Source organism: Protopterus annectens, chromosome 4.part0 (assembly GCF_019279795.1).
Source record: "Protopterus annectens isolate FY-2018-M chromosome 4.part0, PAN1.0, whole genome shotgun sequence".
Classification (NCBI taxonomy): domain Eukaryota; kingdom Metazoa; phylum Chordata; order Ceratodontiformes; family Protopteridae; genus Protopterus; species Protopterus annectens.
The window spans coordinates 1,462,387,986-1,462,412,707 of NC_056733.1; the positions used below are offsets into that span (position 1 = coordinate 1,462,387,986).

Consider the following 24,722-nt stretch of genomic DNA (forward strand, 5'->3'; position numbering starts at 1 on the left):
TTCTATTAAGATTCATGCCTCCGCCATCTCAGCTCATTACAATACTGAGCCACCCCTGTTCTCTCACCCTTTGGTCAAACATTTCTTGAGAGGAGCTAACAATCTAAGACCCCCAAGGAGAGCTCCCACTCCAGCCTGGGACCTTAACTTTGTACTAAAGAAGCTCACGCTTCCCCTGTTTGAGCCTGCTGCTACAGCAGAGTTAAAATTCCTCTCTTGGAAAGCAGCCTTACTTCTAGCTATCACTTCAGCAAGAATTGTGTCTGAGTTGCAGGCCCTTATGGCTGTGAAACCCTTCATTATCTTTGTGGACAGGGTTTCTCTCAGGACTAACCCATCATTTATGCCCAGGGTGGTATCCAGTGTGGCTTTAAACCAATCCATCCATTTACCAACCTTTTCCCTAATCCTCAGAATAAATGGGAAAGGATCCTGCACTCATTGGATGTGCACAGGCAACTTAGGTTCCATCTTGACAGGACTAAATCTTTCAGAAAATCTGACTAGCTGTTAGTCAGCTTTGCTACAGGGGCAGAGGGCAAGGCCATTTCAAAGCAAACCATCTCCAAATGGATAGCACACTGCATCCATTTTGGCTACAGACACCATGGAAAACCTACCCCACAGGGAATCGGAACCCATTCCACTAGGGCTATCTCAACCTCTACAGCATTTTTCAGGGGAATCCCTATCGGGGACATCCTGGAAGCTGCAACCTGGAGTCCTGTACACACCTTCACCAAGCATTACCACTTGCCTATCTTTTCTAAAGCCAGAGCTGGATTTGCTACAGCAGTCTTGCAAGGCTTGCTAGTAAGCCCTAATACTTCTTGACTGCCTCCACCCTTCCTCAGCTTTAGGAATCAACCCAAGTGTGGTGACTGCAACAGTGAAACATGAAGAACATAGTACAGTTGTGTACACTTAACATAAATGTAGATGTTAGTGTATTCACACTTGCATCCTGGTTACCCTCCCTCCTGCCCCCTGACTTTTCTGTACTTTCTACCTATCCTCTTTTTTGGCCATATCTTATGACAGTAGTATTTACTTTTTACTGGAGATTTTCCACACCATGTAATTGCTTCCTATTTTGGGGGCTCCTGACATGTGGGGCAAGAAAAACTGATGTAATGGCATCGGTTGCATGTTTTATACCCCTGATGATGTGGAAGAGGCGACAGCATCCGACACAGAAATCCCAAGACTCTGGTATTCGGGCAGACTGAAGGCTACCTGCAGACAGATAACCTAAGTGTGCTGACTGCAGCAGTGAATACACTCAAACATCTATATTTATGTTAAGTGTACACAACTGTATTTTCTTCATGTTTCACTGTTGCACTCATCACATTTGGGCTATCCCTGCTAGGGTAGTCCTTGGCCGGCCCGAATACCAGAGGCTTAATATTTCTGCGTCAGTTGCTGTCGCTTCAGGACTGACGTCAGGTCAACAGTAGTATGAAGTAAGGCAGTCAACACCATTACATCAGTCTTTCTTGCAATGGAGCCCAAAGCAGAAGCAGTTCGCACGAGTGCCAGTCGGCCGCTACCTGAATTTCGTCTACCGAATTGAAGTTGAAGTCTTCTAAAGCTAAGTACCCCATTGGAGATCCTTTTTTCTTGCACTAACTGATGTCAGAAAAAGTTAATAATTGTCTCGCCTGTGGAAAGCAAGTACGACACCGGACTTCCTTTCTTACTGTGTCACATGTTTAGGCCCAGACCACGACGTCCCCCATTGTTGCTTCTGTGCTTTGTTCAATACCAGAACTGTCCATCATCGGGCCCTTATTGTAGCTAAATATTTCCACTTCCAGTCCTCGAGTTCCGATATGGCTTCGGTAAGCCATCCATCAGCAGATCTTCCGAAAAAACATAAAGATGGAGACGGACCGCACAGGACCAAATCTACTGATGATGCTTCCGTTAAGCTAGTCGCCAGTTCTCTGGTCTTCAGTGAGGCACTTTCACACCCCCTGATGCCCGCTTCTGTGGATTCACAGATCATTACCGAGACCTTTTCGGAGTCCAGTATGCCACAAAATTCTTCAACTAAGGATCCTGTGGTCGTCTCTACCTTGGATGGGTCTGGAACCACTAAGTAGGCACCAGGGCTTCCAAGGAAGTCCTTTGCACTACCGATTCTCAACACAAACTGACATCTTTTTTCATTACTACCATTCTTTCGAAAACGACAGAGTTTATCTAGGCCCAGGGTACGAACCATAACCAAGAAACCAACGACCCAATCTCAGGCACCTGCTTCCTTGTCTCAGTCTCAAATGCTTAAAATGGCAGAAGATCTTATCATGCTGATCAGGGGAAGCCAAGCTACCCCCTCCAAAAGGAAGAGATCTGTCCCCTGTAGTTTTGTCTGAACAAGAGTCAGATGACTCTGATGCATCTGAATATGAAGACATGCAACCCCTCTCTACTTATGAGAATTCTGATGTAGAGGACTCCGTCCCTTCCGTCTCTCCTCCAGAGGATTTTTCCTTTGGGGAAACACTTCATGCCTTAAGGGAGCATTTCCAATGGGGGAGAGTCAAGACTACCGTCAGTCTAAAAAGAGACTCAGGGAATTCTTAGATCTTCCGCAGCACAGACCCTTGTCCATCCCCCCAGTCATGGATGCTGTGGAGGATGTTTTCCTGGAATCCAGCTCGACTCCTGACACCCTCCCTCCTGCACCCAGCAAATCAGACGGGTACTGTAGAGTCCCGACTCACATAAATTTCTTTTTAAAAATCCTACTCCTCACCCTGAGGTAATTTCTCAATGGCCTAAAGGGATTAAAGCAACCTCTGCTAAGAATCCCACCTCCTCAGATAAGGATTCCCGAGCACTTGACAAATGGAGTAAAAAAGTATACACCTCAGCTACTCTTTCTATCAGGGCACTAAATTGTCAGTTCCATATGCTAAAATTTCAGCAACATACCCTGGAACTTCTCAAACATAAAATGTCTTCCTTTCCTGCTTGTGCAGAATCTAAAGAGTTACAAGAATTGATGCATTCTGCAACTCAAGTAACTAAACACCTTGCACTGTGGATGTTCATGTTACACTGCTGCAGTCATTACACTTGGGTTATCCTGCCATCAGGCGGGCCCGCAGTCGGCCAGAGTTCCAAAGTCTTGGTCCGGCGTCGGTTGCTATCACCTCCTCCCTGACGTCAGTGCGACAGGGGTATATAAGATGCAGCCGACGCCATTTTCTTCAGTCTTTCTTGCCGTGCGGTGCCGGAAGCAGAAGCAGTTCGCAAGTGCCGGTTGGCCGACTCCTGAGATTTTCATTCCGAATCCGGAACCAAAGTATTCTAAAAAAGCTAAGTACCCCGTTGGAGAAACTTTCTTGCCTCAGACCTATGTCAGTAAAAGTTAATAACTGTATTTCTTGTGGGAAGCAAATACCTCATAAGGATTTTCACTCCTATTGTATTCCATGCCTAGGCCCTGACCACGACGTCACTGGTTGTCGGTTTTGTGCACACAAGCGCACTATTAAACATCGGTTTGATTTTGCCCATTATTTTGGCAGAAAATGCAATTACACCATGCCGTTGGAAATTCCGACGACTGCAATGCATAAAAAGCGCAAGGACAAGGACAGGCATCCAAGGCCCAAAACTGAAGACGAGGCTTCTTCTAGGCCGGTCGCCGGTTCTCCGGTTTTCAGCGAGGCGCCTATGCAGCCCCTGATGACCGCTACCACAGACCGCCTCCAACTCCCACGTGGAGCTGGCTGGGCCTTCGGACGCACTAGGTTTTCGGCTTTCCGATCCTAACCCTACAGAGGGAACCGAAGTAGCTGAGCAAACCACAGCTACAGAGGGTGTTTTCAGACCTACCCAGTTAACCATTAAACCCTCTGCTAAGTCTAAGTACCCCTTAAAAGCAAAGAAACAGACGCAACTCTCTCCAGGACAGGCTTCCATGCCTAAGAAACAAATGCTAAAAATGGCCAAGGACCTAATCACCTTGATCAGGGGGTCCCATCCACCTCCTGATAAAAGGCCCAGACAGGATGCAGACTATGAATCTTCTGACCAGGTGTCCATTTCCTCAGACTCTTCCTCTGACCTAGGATATTCTTTACCCCCTTATGAGGATTCTGATGCTGAGGAATCAATTCCATCAGCCTCTCCGCCTGAGGATTACTCCTTTGGGGAGACCTTACATACCATGAGGGAACATTTCCATTGGAAAGGCCAGGATTACTCAGAATCCAAGAAAAGGCTCAGAGACTTCCTTTTATTGCCTCAACACAGACCCCTTGCTATCCCACCAGTTTTAGATAATTGTGGATGATGTGTACACTGAATCCATTTTAAACCGTGACTCGTTACCCCCAGCCCCAGTTAAACCTGATAGATATTAGAGTCCCTGACTCTCACAAATTTCTGTAAAAAAGCTCTGTTGCTGACCCTGAAACTGTTTCTCAGGGACCCAAAGGGATTAAGGCCTCATCAGCAAAAAACCCAGTTCCCTCTGACAGAGATTCCAGAGCATTAGACAGATGGGGAAAGAAGGTATATACGTCTGCATCTTTAGCAATGCGAGCCTTGAATTGCCAGTTTCACATGCTAAAATATCAGCAATTTTTGATGTCTCCGTAGAAACAAAAAATGCTTCAGATTCAGATCCTTCTAACCTTAAAGAAATGCAGGATTTATTGCATGCAGCTGAACAAGTGGGAAAACATACTTTGCAATGTGGGTTTGATTCCTTACAGGCCTCCTGTAGAGCAGCAGTTACAGGCTCTGTCATTAGAAGGCATGCTTGGTTAAAAGAACATACGTTACCAGATCATGTTAAGATCAAATTATTGGATGCACCTTTGCAGCGGGATGTGCTGTTTGGAGTTAAGGCAGAGGAAGTATTAAAGAATATGGAGGATAAGGCAAAATCTATGCAAACGGTGAACGATTTCTTACAAGTTCAGCCTCCTCGTTGTAGCAGAAATTGGCCAACAAAGAATTGGTCCTTTCCAGTCACAGATAGACCTCAAAGGGACAGATACAGATGTCCAAGAGGTAGAGGTCAGACACAAGGCCCTTACAGGCCTCGACAATGGAGTACACCAGGCCAGAAAGAAGGGGAAGACAGGCCTCAACCTTATAAAAAGCAGCCTCAATGACTTTCCACTGCAGCTGCCAAACAGCTCTCTCTTGGCAGCCCCCTTAGGAGGAAAACTGGCACTTTTCTATCACAACTGGCATTGCATCACCAAAGACAAATGGGTTCTCAACACTGTATCTCAATGTTACAGGTTCCACTTTCACACTCTGTCAAGGCTAAAAGGAATGCCATATCTGCCACCAAATCAATGGGCAGAGGCTCAAAAACAAATTACAGCACTAATGGACATGAGAGCTATTCAAATAGTACCACCACAGGAACAAGGACAAGGATTTTACTCGAGACTCTTTCTGGTTCCCAGAAAGGACAAAGCCTGGAGACCCATTCTGGACCTTTCTTCACTAAACACTTACCTGGATGTTCCGAAATTCAAGATGTTGACACTACAGCAGCTTCTTCCCATGCTGGGCAAAAAAGCTTGGCTCGTGACTTTGGACCTCAGAGGCATACCTGCATGTCCCTATCAGACAAAACTGCAGAAGATACCTCAGATTTCTAGCTGGTTCAATGCACTATCAGTTCTCTGCACTGCCCTTTGGCTTATCTACTGCGCCCAGGGTCTTCACAAAGTGCCTGGCACCAGTAATTGCATTTTGCAGGCTAAAAGGAATTCAAATTTATCCATACCTGGACGACTGCCTGATTCAAGCAGAGAGCAAGGACATTCTACTAAAGCATCTGGCATACGTAAAAAAGTTAAGTTGCCTGGGGTACACAGTAAACGAAAAGAAATCAAAACTAGTGCCCTCCCAACAGATAATATTCCTGGGTGCCAGCTTGAACACAACGGCCCAGATGGCTTATCTCACGTCATACAAGCAAGGACAACTGACTCAATATTTTCATTTAATGGCAGTAAAGACCCAACTCCCTGCAAGAAAAATTCTGTAGGCCTTGGGCTACATGGCATCTTGCATACTACTAATTCCATATGCCAGACTGCATATGAGGAAACTACAATGGTACCTAAAGAGCGTATGGTCTCAACACTGTCAAAGTTTGGAAACAGTTATACCACTAATTCCTTGCCTACAACAGGAGTTTTGATGGTGGGCACAAGCTTGTCACCTCAACAAGGGACAGCATTTCACTCAACCCACAGCCAGGCAGACACTGACAACAGATGCATCGGATTACGCCTGGGGAGCACACATGGCAGGAAAATGTATCCAGGGCGAGTGGCCCACAGAGCAAAGACATCTCCACATCAATCAAAAAGAGATGCTAGCTGTACAAAATGCTATTATAGCTTTCAAGGACCTGCTGCATCCAGGGCATTTACTACTAAAGACAGACAACACCGCAGTTAATGTGGTACATAAACAAGCAAGGGGGCACACACTCCTACTCCCTCTGTAGACAAGCCATGACCTTGTGGAACACAGCTCTAAACTACCATGTTCATCTGCAAGCACAATTCCTGCCAGGAGAGAAAAAGGGCAGACAACCTAAGCAGAAACATTATGGACCCACACGAATGGGAACTGAACCCAAAATATTCAGAATGATAACACAAAAATGGTGGAGCCCGGACATAGATCTGTTTGCTTCCCCAAAGAACTGCCAATTACAGAAATTCTGCACAAGGAGCTACCATCCACAAGCATGGAAAGTGGATGCCCTCTCATTCAGCTGGAAACAACTACAAGTATACCCTTTCCCTCCTTCACCTCTCCTTCCAAAGGTACTCATAAAAGCCAGGCAGGAAGAGCCAAAAATTATCCTGGTTGCACCAGACTGGCCACGCCAGCACTGGTACCCAATCTTAAAGAACCGCCTTGGATTTTGCCTCAAATCCCACAGTTGCTGACACAGCACAACAATCAGATACTTCACAGCCAGCTAAAGACATTAAATCTAGCTGCATGGAAAATTCCTTAGTCAAGCAAGCAATGCCTGTCTCCAAAGCTGTTATGGATGTCATTCTGGAGGCCAGAAGGCCTAGCACCAGGAAAGCATACTCGGATAAATGGAAGAGATTCTGTGCCTGGAGGAACCAAGCAGACAGCCTTGACCCTCTTGTCCCAAAAATTCCTCATACTTCAATACTTAACTGAGATGCTGGACAAGGGCCTCTCTTTTTCATCCATCAAGATCCACGCCTCAGCTATTTCTGCTCATTACAACACGGATCCACCAATTTTTTCTAATTCTTTGCTCAAACAGTGCCTCAGAGGGGCTAAAAACATAAGACCGCCCCATAGAGCACCTACACCAACTTGGGACCTCAACTTTGTTTTGGAAAAATTAACTTTACCTCCTTTTGAGCCAGCTAACACAGCAGAATTAAAATCCATCTCTTGGAAAACTGCTCTGCTACTGGCAATAACATCAGCACAAAGAGTTTCAGAATTACAGGCACTAATGGCAGTGGAATCTTTCCTCATCTTCCACCAGGACAGGGTGTCTTTAAGAACTAACCCTACGTTTATGCCAAAGGGTGGTATCAAGTGTGGCTCTAAACCAAACTGTTCACTTGCCAACTTTTTATCCAAAACCACAGAACAAAGGGGAGAGACTTCTACATTCTTTGAACATTCACAGACAGTTACGCTTCTACTTGGACAAAACCAAAGCTTTCAGAAAATCTGAGCAATTATTGGTAGCATACGCTGCAGGAGCACAGGGAAAAGCCATTTCAAAGCAGACTATTTCAAAATGGATAGGACACTGTATACATTTCTGCTATACCCACCATGGGAAACCTGTACCTAGCAGCATTAGATCTCACTCCACCAGGGCAACAGCCACTTCAACTGCCTACCTCAGAGGAGTACCTACCAAGGATATTTTGGAAGCAGCAACATGGAGTTCTGTGCATACCTTCACCAAACATTACCATTTGCCTTTATACTCCAAATCCAGAGCTGGCTTCACCACTGCTGTACTGCAGGGCCTTATAGCCACCCCTAATGCCTTATAGTTCCAGCCTCCCTACCTCAGCTTTGGGATTCCACCCAAGTGTAATGACTGCAGCAGTGTAACATGATGAACATAGTACAGTTTTGTACCTACCATAAATGTAGATGTTCGAGTGTAAACACTGCTGCAGTCCAGGTTACCCTCCCTCCTTCCCCTCTTTCTTTCTGGTACTTACCTAGGTCATCTACCCTTTATTACCTATGGGGAGTATTTGTTGGTAACTAAAAATGGTTGTTTGCTTTTCTTTTGCATATTTACTAGCAATTTGAATTGCCTACCTATTTGGGGCCAACTGACATCTGGGGCAAGAAAAACTGAAGAAAATGGTGTCGGCTGCATCTTATATAACCCTGACGCACTGAAGTCTAGGAGGAGGGAACAGCAATCGACGCCGGACCAAGAGTTTGGAACTCTGGCCGACTGCGGGACCGCCTGATGGCAGGATAACCCAAGTGTAATGACTGCAGCAGTGTTTATACTCTAACATCTACATTTATGGTAGGTACAAAACTGTACTTTTTGACACCCTAGAAGCTTCTTGCAGGGCAGCAGTCATGGGATCTGTCAAGGCATGCATGGCTTAAGGAACAGCATCTGCCAGACCATGTCAAATCTAAATTGTTGGATGCCCCCTTGCACAAAGACAACTTATTTGGCACTAAGGCAGAAGAGGTCTTTAAAAAAGATGGAAGAAAAAGCAAAATCTATGCAGACAGTTAAGGATTTCTTACAGGTCCAGCCACCCAGGTTCAGCAAGCATTGTCGTGCCAAGCAGTGGTCTTTTCCTGCTCCCACTAAGCCAGTCCAGCCCAGGCCCTGGGGCACCAGACCCCCCCCAGACAGCAGCCACAGGGAATGCAGAGATCTAAGCAGCTCAGATGGTGCAGTGGTATGTTCTCCGATTGTAGTGTACAGGGTCCTGGGTTCAAGACTTAGAACTGCCTGTGACTACCTCCACTTCAAAACCAGGGAATTCTAAGCCACCCCCTTATGGTAAGAACTCTCAATGACTCACCACCCCCACCCCTTCCCTCTGCCCACCTTCACTTACCCCTAGGAGGAAAACTCTCCTTTCACACACGCACCTGGGCCACCATTACCAACAACCACTAGATTCTCAACATAGTGTGTCAGGGATACAGATTTTCCTTCCACACCCTTCCAACCCTGAAAGGGTTCCCAGATCTACCTCTAAACCAGTGGGCAGAGGCTCAAAGCTCCTTTCCTTGCTTTCTTTGAGGGCAGTAGAGCACATTCCTGCAGAACAGATAGGCCAAGGTTCCTAGTTCAGATTTTTTCTGGTGCCCAGGAAAGAGGGCACCTGGTACTCAATTCTCGAGCTATCCATTCAAAACACCTTCCTGGTGATCCCAAAATTCAAAATGCTCACCCTCCAGCAGCTGCTACCCATGCTCTCCAAGGATGATTGGCTAGCCTTCCTAGATCTAAAAGAGGCCTACCTCCATATTCCTATCAGAGAATTGTGCAGGAAATATCTCCGTTTCAGGGCAGGATCTCAACACTTTCAGTTCTCTGCACTTCCCTTTGGCTTATCTACTGCTCCCAGAGTTTTCACCAAATATCTGGCTCCGGCCTTTGCCTTTTGCAGACAAAGAAATATTCAAATTTACCCCTACTTAGACAACTGCCTTATTCAGGCAGACAGCCAGGAAAAGCTGCTCAAAGACCTGGCCTTTGTAAAGAACTTACTAACCTCCCTAGGGTACACAGTCAACGAAAAGAAATCCAAACAGATACCCACCCAAAGGATAATCTTCCTGGGCGCAAGTCTGGACACAGCATCCCAGATGGCATGCCTTACACCAGAGAAACAAATTTTAATGTCAGCTTACTTCTCTCAGTTGGCCACCAGGCCCAGCTTTCTGCAAGGATAATCCTGCAAGCCCTGGGGTTCATGGCATTTTGCATACTCCTCATTCCATATGCCAGACTGTATATGAGGAAACTTCAGTGTTACCTAAAGAGCCTTTGTTGTCAACACTCTCAAGATCTGGAAACTCTTCTACCTATTATTTATTGCCTGAGGAAGGAATTTCTTTGGTGGGCAACAGCCTACTCCCACAACAAGGGACTGCCCTTCTCCCCACACCATGATGCTCAGACCCTCACCACAGACGTCTCAGACTACGCTTGGGGTGCACACCTGGACAGCAGGTCCATACAAGGTCAATGGAGCCCATAGCAAATACCCCTGCACATCATTCAAAAAAGATGATGGCTGTTCAGCAGGCCTTTATAGCTTTCAAACCCCTTCTCTCTCCAGGGGTTCTCCTGATCAAAACAGACAACACCACTTTGATGTGGTACATCAAGCAGGAAGGGACTCTCTTCTACCCGCTGTGCAGGCTGGCCATGACCCTTTGGCTCACAGCCTCTTCACACCTGTTAGCACAATACCTACCAGGCTCTCTCAACTCCCTGGCAGACCAATTAAGCCAAAACCTTTTGGACCCATACAAGTGGCAGCTCAACAGAAGTACCTTCTTCCTAATAACTCTGAAATGGGGAACCCCGGAGGTCGACCTATTTGCCTCTGACACCAACCATCAGCTCAGCAAATTCTGCACCAGGGAGCATCACTGCATGGCTTGGAAAGTGGATGCTCTGTCCTTCCCCTGGGTAAACCTCTCTGTCCATGCCTTCCCTCCCCTATCTCTCATCCCCAGGGTACTGCTCAATGTAAGGGAGGAAAAACCAAGGACCATTCTCATAGCTCCAGACTGGCCCAGAGAGCACTAGTACCCCTTGCTGCGCAGCCTATCCCTGCCGCCTCCGTGGAATCTTCCTCAGATTCCAAACCTCCTAACCCTTATGGAAGGGGAATTCATGCACCCCCAATTGTAGACACTCAGTTTGGCAGCTTGGCTTATTCCCTGACTAATCTGCCATCCTCAGTAAACAGGTTCTGGATGTTATCTGAGAGGCCAGATGCCCTAGCACCAGAAAGTCTTGTGCAGATAAATGGAAAAGGTTCTGCACCTGGATCCAGGCTAAGGTTGCCAGTACGGCACAGCCCCCCCATCCCTCTCATCCTGGATTACTTAGCTGACCTGCTACACAGTTGTCCATCTTTCTCCACTAAAAAATTCATGCTTCTACTATTTCTACTCATTTTCCCACTGAGCAGCCACTTTTGTCACACCCTCTGATTAAACAGTTTCTCAGAGGGGCTAGCAACTTGAGGGCTCCCAGAAGGGCACCAACACCAGCATGGGACCTTAACTTTGTCCTGGAAAATCTCACCCTGCTTCCTTTCGAACCAGCTTTTTCTGCTGAGCTAAAATTTCTCTCCTGGAAGACAGCCTTCCTCCTGGCCATCACTTCAGCCTGCAAGCACTCATGGCTGTGGAACCCTTCGCCATCTTCCATGCAGACAGAGTATCCCTCAGAACTAATCCATCCTTCATACCCAAGGTGGTGTCTATTGTGGCTCTCAACCAATCCATTAATTTGCCCACCTTCTTTCCTAACCTCAAGGAGGAAAGGATTCTGCACTCTCTAGATGTGCACAGACAGCTCAGATACTATCTGGACAGGGCTAAACCCTTCAGAAAGTCTGATCAGTTACTGATTAGCTTTGCTTCATGGGCAGAAGGCAAAGCCATATCCAAGCAAACCATTTCCAAATGGATAGCACACTGCATCCATTTCTGCTACAAACAGCATGGCGAGCCTCCCCCCAAAGGGGTCAGCTCTCCACCAGAGCAGCCTCCACTTCTGCAGCTTTCCTCAGAGGGGTCCCCACCAGGGACATCCTGGAGGCCGCCACTTGGACATCTGTTCACACTTTTACCTAGCATTACCACCTGCCTCTCTTCTCCAAATCCAGGGCAGGGTTTGCCTCTGCAGTCTTGCAGGGCATCCTAGATAGCCCCTAGCTTCCTTGACTGCCTCCACCCATTTCCTCCACTTTGGGAATCTACCCACATGTGATGACTACAACAGTGAAACACGAAGAACATAGTACAATTGTGTACACTTACCATAAATGTAGATGTTTGTGTGTATTCATTGATGTTCATCGTGCATACAGCTGCAGTAATCACAGATGGGTTCTCTGCCGTCAGGCGGGTCCTCGGTCGGCCGAATTCCAAAGTCTTGGTCTGGCGTCGGTTGTCGTCGCTCTCTTCCCTGATGTCAGTGCGACAGGGGTATATAAGACACAGCCAATGCCATATTCTTCAGTCTTTTTTGCCGTGCGGTGCCCGAAGCAGAAGCAGTTCGCAAGTGCCGGTCGGCCAGCTCCTGAATTCTGAAAAATTGGAAACCGAAGTCTTCATTAAAGCTAAGTACCCCGTTGGGGAAATTTTTCTTGCCTCAGACCGATGTCAGAAAAAGTTAACAATTGTATTTCTTGTGGGAAGCAAATACCGCATAAGGATTTCCATTCCCTCTGCATACCTTGTTTAGGCCCAGACCACGACCAGACCTTAACACCTCATCAGACACTACTCCCCAAAGAGGTGCAGGACATCATTTTGGAGGCCAGAAGGCCATCTACTAGAAAGGCTTACTCCGCAAAATGGAAACGGTTTTGCTCTTGGAATGAGAAAAAAGGCCAGGACCCTAGAAAACTGAATTTGCCTCAGGTACTACAGTATCTAGCTGAGTTGCTGAACAGTGGACTTTCATTTTCCTCCATAAAAATCCACGCCTCAGCCATTTCTGCAGAATTCAACATGGATCCACCCTTATTCTCTCACCCTCTCTTAAGACAGTTCCTCAGAGGGGCAAAAAATATAAGACCACCAAGGAAGCAACCTGTGCCAGCCTGGGATCTTAATTACATTTTAGAAAAATTAACATTGCCTCCTTTTGAACCAGCTGCCACAACAGATTTGCAATATTTGTCCTGGAAAACAGCTTTCCTTCTGGCCATAACCTCAGCTCGTAGGGTTTCGGAACTACAAGCCCTCATGGCTGTGCAGCCCTTTCTCATCTTCCATCAGGACAGGGTTTCCCTTCGAACCAATCCATCATTTATGCCTAAAGTAGTATCCAGGGTAGCTTTAAATCAAGCCATACACTTACCTACCTTTTACCCTAATCCTCAAAACAAAGGGGAAAGGCTGCTACACTCCTTAGACATCCATAGACAGCTACGTTACTATTTGGACAGAACAAAGCCTTTCAGAAAATCAGAACAACTTTTTGTGTCTTATGCTGTAGGAGCTCAAGGAAAGCCAGTTACCAAACAGACAATTTCAAAATGGATAGGCCACTGCATATGGTTTTGTTACTCCTATCATGGAAAATCTGTCCCTACAGGCATCAGATCACACTCCATCAGGGCCACAGCTACCTCTACAGCCTTCCTCAGAGGAGTTCCTACCAAAGATATTTTGGAGGCAGCCACTTAGAGTTCTGTACATACTTTCACAAAACACTACCATCTGCCTTTATATTCCAAAACCAGAGCAGGCTTTGCCACTGCAGTGTTGCAGGGCATTCTGGCTCATCCCAGTTCCACCTAGTGCCTACCATCCTGTGCGTAGCTTTGGGATTCTACCCATCTGTGATTACTGCAGCTGTATGCACGATGAACATAGTACAGTTTTGTACCTACCATAAATGTAAATGTTCGAGTGCTAATACAGCTGCAGTACAGGTTTCCTCCTCCTTCCCTCTTGGTAAAGGACTAGTGGCTAACACCTTCTCTTGCAACCTAATTTGGGGTTATCCTTCTATGATGTATTTGCTTGCAACTACTGTTTTTTGATTACATTGCATTGCTTGAATATATATATATATATATATATATATATATATATATATATATATATATATATATAGTTTATGTATTGCCTTCCTTCTGGGGGCACCTGACATCTGGGGCAAGAAAAGACTGAAGAATATGGCGTCGGCTGTGTCTTATATACCCCTGTCGCACTGACGTCAACTGACACCAGACCAAGACTTTGGAATTCGGCCGACCGAGGACCCGCCTGACGGCAGAGAACCCATCTGTGATTACTGCAGCTGTATTAGCACTCGAACATCTACATTTATGGTAGGTACAAAACTGTACTTTTCAGTCCTGGTTTCCCTCCCTCTTTCCCCCTTTTTATTTTTGTTACCTCTCTTCCTTTTTCTTCTCCTTTCCTTACAATGGACATATTGGTATTTATTTTCCACTGGTGGGTTTCTTCCACCAGAACCTGGCCTCATACTTTGGGGGGGTTCCTGACAGGTTTGGGCAAGAAAAACTGATGTAATGGCGTCAGCTGCCTTCTTTTATACCACTGACAACCTGATGTCAGTCCTCAAGCTACAGCAACCAACACAGAAATACTAAGTCTCTGGTATTCAGGCCAGCCGCTGGCTACCCTGGCAGGGATAACCAAAATGTGATGACTGCAACAGTGAATACACTCTACATCTACATTTTTGGTAAGTGTACACAACTGCACTTTTCCTCTCCTGGATACATTCCTTTAAGTAGCATTTTTAGTATTTTTCGCAGTTTACTTTCCCTTGGAGAACCTCTTAAGAGTGAATTGATGTATTATCACTATGCTGATATTACTCGTTTTTACCTCACTTTCCCTTAGGAATACATGGCAGGCATGTACTTTTTAGCAGATGTTTTGGAGACCATTCATTCTCATTTTTTACTTTTATTTATTTAGTTTAGGTAAGCAGACAGGGCCATAAGGGTTCATTTTCAGCCATGACCGTAAAGTGAAAGTAATTTAAAAAAATCTTGAGAAAACAAATCGTAAATAGATGGATTAACATGCAGCAAAGAATGTAAAACTTAAAATGTGGTTCAAAAAATAGTCATTATAAGGTAGAATTGAAAGAGCAGTGATTGACATTTGTACTGTGAACCATCTACAAACAATTTAAATGATCTTGGTTATATTAAGATTGCTCAAATTCATATAAGGTTATGACATAAGGCATAGTTATAGCAGCCATTAAGTAAGAGATCAAATATCCCAATACAGAATATGAGCCAGTTCACATAGGTAGTACCATGAGAAAAATTGACATATTCTCATGAACTGAAGTACACAATACACCACTGTCCATCTAAGATATCAAAAATATATTGTAATATTATCATAGGACAACATCAGAGATTACAGTCCAGTAAGCAAACCAGTTTCTGCCAACAAGAATTTTTTGAAAAGATGACATAGTCTGCAAGCAAGTAATAAAAGTAAGAGAGCCATAGAATGTCACCATCAATAAACTTGGGCAGCTCAGCATACATCACTATCGAGCGCAAAATTGTTTCAAGTCAGTCATACCTAGAACTGACACACGTTCAGTAACATTAAATAATTACAGGTAGATGGTCATAAATTAAAACCAAAAGAGAGTTTACATGAAAACAAGAATGAATGATCCAAATTTAAATGCAAATGGATCTAGCAAAAAAGTCCCTGACAGAATGTTTTGTTTTTCTCAAGCAGATTTTGTAGAGCTGGCATTCCATTCTAGACATCTGTTAGAGTTGCATGACTGTGTATGGCATGCTACTAAAGTCGTGGTAACATCCAAACTGTATAGCAGTTTGTGGACGTTGCAGTTTACCTACAAGGTATTCCATAGGGTCTGAATTGTTTTCAACTGTAACTTTCAACTCATGATCTCTCCTCCATGTAATGGAAAGTATCTTGCATCTATTCTCCCTTCGAAAGTAAAGGTACTTCCTGCTGCACTTATAGATGCATAAAACTTTTATACCCAATTGTTTGTGACCTGTAAAACACAGTTGCAGAGATGTTTCTAAATCATTTACAATGCATGTTCTCTTGCTGTTTTCCAAACTTAATACATAAATATCTGCTTAAACGTGTCTAAATCTTTCTTGCAGGGACTGAGCTGACTTTTAACTACAACCTGGAATGCTTGGGCAATGGGAGGACAGTCTGCCAGTGTGGATCTCCCAACTGCAGTGGTTTTTTGGGTGTCCGTCCAAAGGTACACATTGGTTCTCTCTCTCTAAATTGTTATTTTAAGTAGGTAGAAACCGCTGTAGCTTTATAAGAACATGAAGGACAGGCCGCATCTGGTGAATTAACAAACCTACAGAAAATGCTTTAAATGCTTTTTTGCTCAAGCACAAATTTTTGTTTATTTTTGTTTAATTTGTGATTTTTTTTTCTTTCTGGCCATGTAGTTTAGATCTCCTTTTATTTAATTGTTTATAGTTGTTTTTTTTATAGGGTAGTCTTTTAAGTACCACTGGATTTTCTGTCATTACTGGGTAATGCTTCATAATCTCCTATGCTAGCATAAAGTGGTGTTGGGTGTTAGGGTCTGCAAGAGGAAAGTAAGCCTTTCAGAAGTTGTGAATATTGCCTTGGCAAAAACAAACAGTGCTCTGTGTATTGTAATGAGCACCAAGAAGATGTCACTTGAAGTGCCTAAGGCAAATGTATTATTTTAGTTTTCACATGCGGATAATTTATAAAAACAATATTCATAAAATGCTGTTTCAAAGAATTTCCCAAATTTCTTTTTTTCCTAATGAAGACAATTTGAGACACAGAACAAAGATAATGTTTATTGCAGGGATCAACTGCTGCAATATATAATGGCTTATCTGTGGAGATTAGCCTGTGCATCCATATTCTGCATTGACTTCCAAAGATTTCATACTTCTGGTGCAAAGATGGTCTCTTCCCCAAACCTGAGACATTCAGTATAGCTAAAAGTAGAATGTACCCCATGCCATCTTCATTTTTTTGCCGCAAGAGTCCGTCATTATTCAGTCTGCTTATCGATTCCAGGTGACCACAGAATGCTATGTACACTTTCACTTCTGTTATAATTACTTTCTTGAGATTTGACTGTTTGTCCAAGTATTTGTGATTGTTGCATTTGGATTGCCTTGTTCAGCGGTCTCTGATATCCATGAGAATGACTAAAAAACGTGTCTGCAGATTTCCATTAGCAGCATCTTTCTGCCTTGGTGAGAACCACGGCATCTCCAGGGATCCAAGATGAAAGATCAAACCACATATAAGGACATGGCTGAAAACATTGTTATGAAAAGTTCACAGATATCTTGTCTGTAGCGGATGCAATTGTATGTAAAAATAATGTCGCTTGAAGTAATTAATGCATACAAGAGACAACAGCAGAAGTGGCTCATAGCATTTAGAGCAGTACTGTGCCCTACCACAGAGAACAAACTTCACAGCAGCAAGAGTCTGTTTCATCAAACCCCCCCATGCCCAGTTTTGAGTGCTGAATGGTATGTAACAGGAAATTGCTGCATATAAGGCCTGCAAATGTCAAGTCTTTCTTCCAGTGCAAAAAGCTAGTGGCCTTGGACCAGATGTCTACCACGCTAAGAGAGGACGTTTTAAGTTTACCAGAAAATGCCCCCTCAGAAAGAAAAAAAAAACATACAATGGATAAGCCTAAGAAGATTAAGGAACAAGTTGGCAGGAGATGCAAGGTCTTAGAAAGCCCATCAATCCCACAGAGACCTGACGGTATTGGTTATAGAGAGATTTTGATTTTTCTGCCTGGGTTCCATGCCTATGACTTCTGCATTTATGACACCATCAGAGGTGGGTAGTAATAATGTAGCTTTGCTAGTACCCAGGCCTTGTGAGGGTATAGGGAGCAGTTTGTGTGTATAAGACTGTAAATTGCAAGTGTGATGTTTGGCACGAAAGTGTAAATGTTGTGATGGATGTAGAATTATAGGAGTTACAAGGCAAATCAGTTATGAGGCCTTTTTCACCTTACTTGGTACTCTGTTGATGCATCTTCTGCTTCTAAGGACAAAGCAGGTAAGACTGGGAACAAATTTGCAAGATGCCCATTGTCGTCAGGGTTCATTTTGAAGAATGTAAGGCTCTTACTCTGTTTAACATGTTTATTCCATTGATGGGGTAAATTTAAGTAATAAATCTCTTTCTCCAGGATGTTTTGTGTATATTTTCATGGAGATTCATATCCTTAGTTTCAGTGTTTGTGAAGTCTTTTACCTAGTAGAGATGCAAGAGATCAAGGAAGGTCTGGTTCTTCTTGGCACAGAATGCAGAATTTAAAGTCCACATAAGAGTCCAAATGCGACCAATTATAGGGAAAGGGCTTCAAGCCTGTCTTGGCAGCCAAGGATTTTTAGACCAGTAATCTTTTTAGTTGTGAACCGCAAAGGCCTTTCTGTGTGATGTGCCTGGATAGCATTGTACTCTTGTTTAAAAAAAAAAAAAAAAAATCTGTATTAAATTATCATGTATGGAAGGCCATGTTACATTTATATAAATGACAATAAACCACAGTGACACAATCTCATTTGCAAACATTATACATTCCAAACCGTGCTGACACAACTGTAGCTGCAAACATTATACATCACTTTTAAAATATCCAGTCATTGTTAGTCATCCGTTACATCTTTATTCAAATCCTGCCTTCTTTCAAACCTCGTTCCTTCTCTGCATGTAATGATCCTACAGTTCCCATTTTTCTATGTAATTTGCTCTACCCTTTTCTAAAGATCCCAGTTTCAGTCGTTTTAACTCTACTATCGTCACTACTTCTAGTAAAGTTGGTTTAGACTTTGATTTCCTTTTTCTACTAAATTCTTTTTTGGCAGCCATCATAATTCGACTCTGCAAGCTCTTACTTTGTTAGCTCAAAAAATGTCCCCAGTCACTCCAACCTGCTCACCCAGCATCTCCGACAGAGCAGTCTGCAGGGAATCTTTAAAGTCTGCCAACTCTTTACACTCCCAGAAAATATGTTCCCATTTACCTCTTTCTGTCCCATCAGACCTCCAACATTTGCTGTCTACCTGAGGAAAAATTCTTTGAAGTCTGCTTGGAAAATACCTATGTAAGCACTACCAGGCAAAGATCCAAAATATTCTGGATTTTGTTGCATATTTGGGAGACATACATATATCCCCCCATTGTTTCTTTGTGAATTGCTTATCTAATCTCTCTTCCCAGTCCATCCTAATCTCCTCTGATTGATTCTTCTAGTTATCATAGAATGTTTTATATGCTTTACTAATTATTCCTTTCTTAATGGCAACTTCTGTTCTAGATTCTACTAAAAGCGCTACCAGTGTTGGTCTTTCGTTTAGGAACCTCCCTTCATTTCTTTTTCTTTGCCTATACTGATTTAAATCCTTGATATGGAAGGCAGTCTTTAGCCTGCAGTCCAAAAAAGTTCTTGGCATCTTTCCCTTCTATTACCTTTCCCTCTGTAGTTATCTGCTCCCAGTACCGTGGTTCCTTTGCCAGTTTTCTCCAGTATATTTCCGCCCCCCTCTTGCCTGTTGTCTGCATCCCTAATTACAGTCATCCCTATTGACAGAATCTCCTTTCTTCATTCCTGTGCTGGCTTAGTTCTTAGAAGATCTGCTGTTTTATGAATTTAATAATCTGCATGATTATTGTTCTCCTTAAAGGCATGCATCCAAAATCCCAGTCTCTCCTTGTTTTGTGAGCCCCCCCGCCCCTTTAAACATCATCCCTTTCCACTTTGAATTGTACTTTTCTGCTTGTGCTATGTACAGGAGCCTTAATTGTGTAGCTCTGAAATACCCCTTCAAATTGGGTAATCCCAATCTGCCCTGTTCTGCTGGAAGAATTGGCTCATCTCACTTGACTTTTGCCATCTTCCCCACCCAGATAAAGTCCTTCAACTCTTTATTAATTGCTATCCACAACTTCTCCTCTGGTTAATAACAGTGTGCCTGATATGCGTATAAGACTAAAAGGACTAAAAACATTTTGACTGCTTGTATCTTTCTATCCATATCCATATAACAAAGCTTCCATTTTCTCAGTTTTTGTATTATCTTTTGTTTGGTGTCTTCCCACATGTTCTTAGCTGCCACATCGGAACCGTTTTTAATCCATACCCCCTAAATACTTCATTTTATCATGTCCCCATAAGTAAAGATATTACTGAACTAATTTGTGTGCGAGTACATGATTTACCACTGTTGCCATTGTTTTAGCTTCATTAATTTTGTATCCCAAAAAGATCTGAAACTGTCTGTGTTCCACAGCACTAATGTCTCTTTCTGCTTTTGTCAGGTATAAACTAACATCATCTGCAAATAGAGACAGCTTTTCTTGATTACCATGCCAATTATATCATTGAATTTCTGCATCCCTTGTTTTCTTTGCCAGTGGTTCTAAATATAATGCAAGTAACAAAGGGGAAAGAGGACACCTCCACAACTGATCCAGATGTATCAATTTTGGGGTCACTTTTGCCATTCATTTAGCCATTACAGATATAGACACGTTATAATTGTGATTTAATATTGAAATGGCCCAGTATGAAGCTGGATCTGATAAATTGTTAGCCTCTTTAGGTAGTACAGCTTGTGACGTCCCCTGTACTGGGCCAGTAATCAAGGAACCTCCATCCTCACCACTGGCAACAGTGAAGGATGTATACACTGGGAGGATTATAAGTACACACACAGTAAAATGCAATTTTTCTTAAAGGCACACAGAGATCACAGTCAGTCTGGGGCCAGTTTCTCCAGACCTCCCCACTGGCACAGCTATAGGGTTAAGATCTCAGCTGAGAGGCCAAGCCAAGACCTCCAGCAACGCTCTCTGTCCAACCAGTGCTTCCTGTCCCTGCCGTAGTAGCTGACACACACACTCACTCACTCCCCTGGGGAAGGCTGGCACATGTTTACTAGCTATGCCCCCTTCTGGCCCAGACTGTAAGGTAGTTTTCACTGCCACTAACCCCTACTTATCAGCTACTGTATGACCCTCACAAAGGGTGTCCAATCCTACTGTGTAATGCTACTATTAATCCAAATGGTAGTTTTGACCAAGAGTTGCAAGGCTGTTTAGGAGTGGCCTGAACAGTGTCACCAAGTATATATGCAAGTAGACTAAGAGCTTAGATATGTCTCACAAATATCATCCACAAAGATAGGTTTAAATATATTTAATAATAAATAAAAGAACAATACTCAGAAAATCAACACAGTGACTTCAGAGTTCAAAATCATAGAAAATATTTTAAAACAACATTGCAGGACAGTCTCAAATAAATACAGAAAACATCTAAACTAATATTTACTATATTCCTATGCATATCTAAAAGTGATACTATGCCCTAAATCTTAATTGCAGAGCAAGGCAAGTGCAGACGATGAGTGGATGTTCTTGCTAGATCCAAGACAAAATTAACAGTCTGTATCTGAGAGTGTTCTTAAATCAGTATCAAATATTACTGCTGGGTTAAGGAATAATATTGAAGCCACTGAGCAGAGCCAACGAAAAAAACTTTGTGAATCCAAAATTTTAAACACTTTTATTGCACACGAAGAACAGGACCAAGTAGAACAAGCGCTTTCGCTCGGATATTCCGAGCTATATCAAGTTAACATCCCAGTGTGTAGCAACTACTTAAGTAATAATAGTAGTATATTAATCAATCAATTAAATTAATCAATTAAAATCTTCCCATAGACTCTTGTGGTTCTGAACAAGTAGAATAACTAGTACTAATAATTTTTTAAAAAGTATTCATAGCCATGATACATTAAACATGTCCAGAGTGTAAAATGTAACTGTTGGCATTCATCAAATACAACTTAACTAATACAACACATTAAATCAGATAAAATGTTATCAGGTAAAATATTAAATATTCTAAAAACACTTTTGTAATGGAATATCCGAGCGAAAGCGCTTGTTCTACTTGGTCCTGTTCTTCGTGTGCAATAAAAGTGTTTAAAATTTTGGATTCACAAAGTTTTTTTCGTTGGCTCTGCTCAGTGGTTTCAATATTATTACTGCTGGGTTAGCTTGGATGACGTCACTTTTTGTCACCTGACTTCAGTTCCCAGGCTAAAACAGAAACTAACAGAATTTAACATCTGTGTTAAAAATACATATCTCAGAGCTGTGCAGCTGCTAGGAAGTCGTAAAGCAGTAAAACAATATTTACATTTTAAACCTACTATTTGCTTCTCTTTCAAGACAATACAAAAATATCTAGCTCTAGAAATTGTCTGCTGCACTGAAACTGAGGGAGAACTTTTGATGCATAACCGTAAAGCAATCTAGTTTCAACTTATTTTCTGTTCTAAGTTTGCAGGGCATGCTGTGGTTACATTTTAGTTTAGTACACAACATACAGTTCTGTATAAATCATATTAATTTTCATAAATAACATAGAGGTGTTTACAAAATCCCATATAGCTGGGCTGGCAATATTTCCCTATATCACATTTCTTTCCCTCCTGAATACTCAAGCTAGTTTTTCAAGTGACCCTTGAGAAACTTTGCTTGAGAGGGTTGAGTGTATCTGGGAGTACCTTACCCCATTCTCTGTCTTGAGAGCCCACCTGCATTGGCATTGCTAAACCCACTGCGGTTCTGCACAGTCATATCATATGCTTGCAGCCCTAGGTTCCACCTTAGTAACTTGGCATTTTGCTGGCTGGCTCAATGTAGCCGTGTTAAGGGATTGTGGTCTCTAACTACAGTGAATTTGCTTCCATACGGATAAGGCTGATGTTTTTGCAGTGCCCACACTATGGCTAGGCATTCCTTTTCTAAAGCTGAATAGCATTTCTCCCTGGGTTGGAGCATATAACTGAGATATACCACTGGGTGCTCTTCTCCCTCTGAGGGAACCTGGCTAAGTACAACCCCCACTCCATGGTTTGAAGCATCCACCTGCACAACAAATTCTTTGCTGTAGTCTGGACTGGCTAACACATGGGGTCTTCCCAAAGCTCTTTTAAGCTTCTGAAATGCCTGCTCACATGCTGGGTCCACACTGCCTTATCTGGCCTGTTTTCCTTCTCAGGTCTGTGAGGGGAGCAGCTATGGTACTATAATTGAGGACAAACGTACTGTAGTACCCTGCTGTCCCTAGGAATACCCTCACCTGCTTTTTGGCAACAGGGGCAGGCCATGCCTGAATGGCTTCCCCTTTGGCAGGTTCTGGCCTGATCTTACTCCCCACTGTATGTCCCAGGTAGGAGACCTCTGCCATACCTACTTGATATTTGCTGGGCTTAATGGGTCAACCCTGCCCTCTGTAGTCTGCCCAGCACCTCCTTGACATGCTGAAGGTGCTCTTGTCAGAAATGGCTGTAGATGGCAATATCTAGGTAAGCAAGGGCAAAATCTCCTGATCCTGCTAGGATATGATCTACCACTCTCTGGGAAGTCACTAGGGCATTTTTCATCCAAAAGGACATCTTCATGAACTCATACAAGCCAAAATGAGTCACAAAGGCTGACCTCTCTCTAGCACTGGGTGTCAAGGGCACCTGCCAGTAACCTTTGGTAAGATGAGTAGTGGTAAGATACTTAGCCCCACCCAGCTGCTCTAGGGCTTCATCTGTCCTAGGCATATGGGTTAAGCATCTGACTCTGTGTAACTATTTAATTTCCTGTAGTCCACACAGAACCTGATGTTGCCATCCTTCTTTGGTATCACTGGGGAGAGGCCCCAAGACTGCTGGAATCCTGAATTACCCCTAGTTCTAACATTTCCTATTTCTCCTCCCTTAGAATCTGTTTGACTCTCTCAGGTACCCTATAAAGGGGCCTGCTTAATAGGCCTTTGGGGTCCTGTATCCACGTGGTGCTGCACCAGGTGTGTGCATCCTGATTTCCCAGTGAACATGTCCCCAAGCTCCTGTAACACTGCTAGGATTTCTCAGACCTGGATAGGGGATAAATGCTGGGGCATTGCTATCCCTTCCACTGAGGTGTCAGGCTGAGCCTCACTGAGGACATCAGTCATCAGATCCCCCTCATTCTCCTTCTGCCACCCACTGCAAATACTCAGCACAAAGGCCTCCCTGTCATGGTAAGGTTTCATCATGTTAACATGGTACAATTTGTGCCCCTGCCTAGCAGTCCTACCATGTAGTTAACATCACTGACCTTCCTTACTACCTTGTAGGGTCCCCCCCCCAAGCTGCCTGCAACATTTTGTCTCTGACAGGAATGAGAAACATTGCATACTGCCCTACAGCATACTCTCTAGCTCGAACATTCCTGTCATACCAGACCTTTTTCTGCTGTTGAGCTTCTGCCAGGCTCTTCTGGGCAAAGCCCATGAGTTCCCTGAGCCTTGTCCTGAGGTTTAGGACATATGCCATAACAGACTCCTTGTGGGATTCACACTCACCCTCCCACTCATCTCGAATCAAATCTAGAGGTCCCCTCACCCTGTGCCCATACAGCAACTCAGTGTGAAAAACCTATGGATTCCTGGGGAACCTCTCTGTAAGCAAACAATGGGGCAAATATTTATCCCACTCCCTCTTAAACTGGTCTGCAAATGCACATAGCATTGCCTTGAGTGTAGAGTTTAATCTCTCAACAAGACCATTAGTCTGGGTATGGTAGGGGGTGGTCTTTATGTGCTTCAACCCACAGTACTTCCACAGACAGGCCAGCAGGTCTGAAGTGAAATTGGCACCTCTGTAAGTCAGTATTTCTTTTGGGAAACTTCCCTGCTGAAAATCTCTAACAAAGCATTTGCCACCTTCTCTGCCTCAATGGAGGACAGAGCCACCACATCATGGCATAAATCTACTACCACTAAGAGCTTTTGTTCCATCAGTGGCTAGTACTCCTTTTATCTTTTCTACTTGTGTTTTGCCTTGATTGGAGTGCTACTCAGTAGTCAGGTTTCTTCACTTTGT

General features: G+C 43.6%; 1 protein-coding gene across 6 annotated transcripts in view; it reads left to right on the forward strand.

Annotated features, from left to right (window-relative positions):
* The window catches only part of NSD1 (nuclear receptor binding SET domain protein 1), a 1,335,896-nt gene that overhangs the window by 1,070,013 nt on the left and 241,161 nt on the right, over positions 1–24,722 (forward strand). For all 6 annotated transcript variants that reach the window (XM_044069301.1, XM_044069302.1, XM_044069304.1 and 3 more), the window contains one exon: positions 15,912–16,018. In XM_044069301.1, the coding sequence (XP_043925236.1) occupies positions 15,912–16,018 (107 nt within the window). The remainder of the gene's footprint in view (positions 1–15,911; positions 16,019–24,722) is intronic.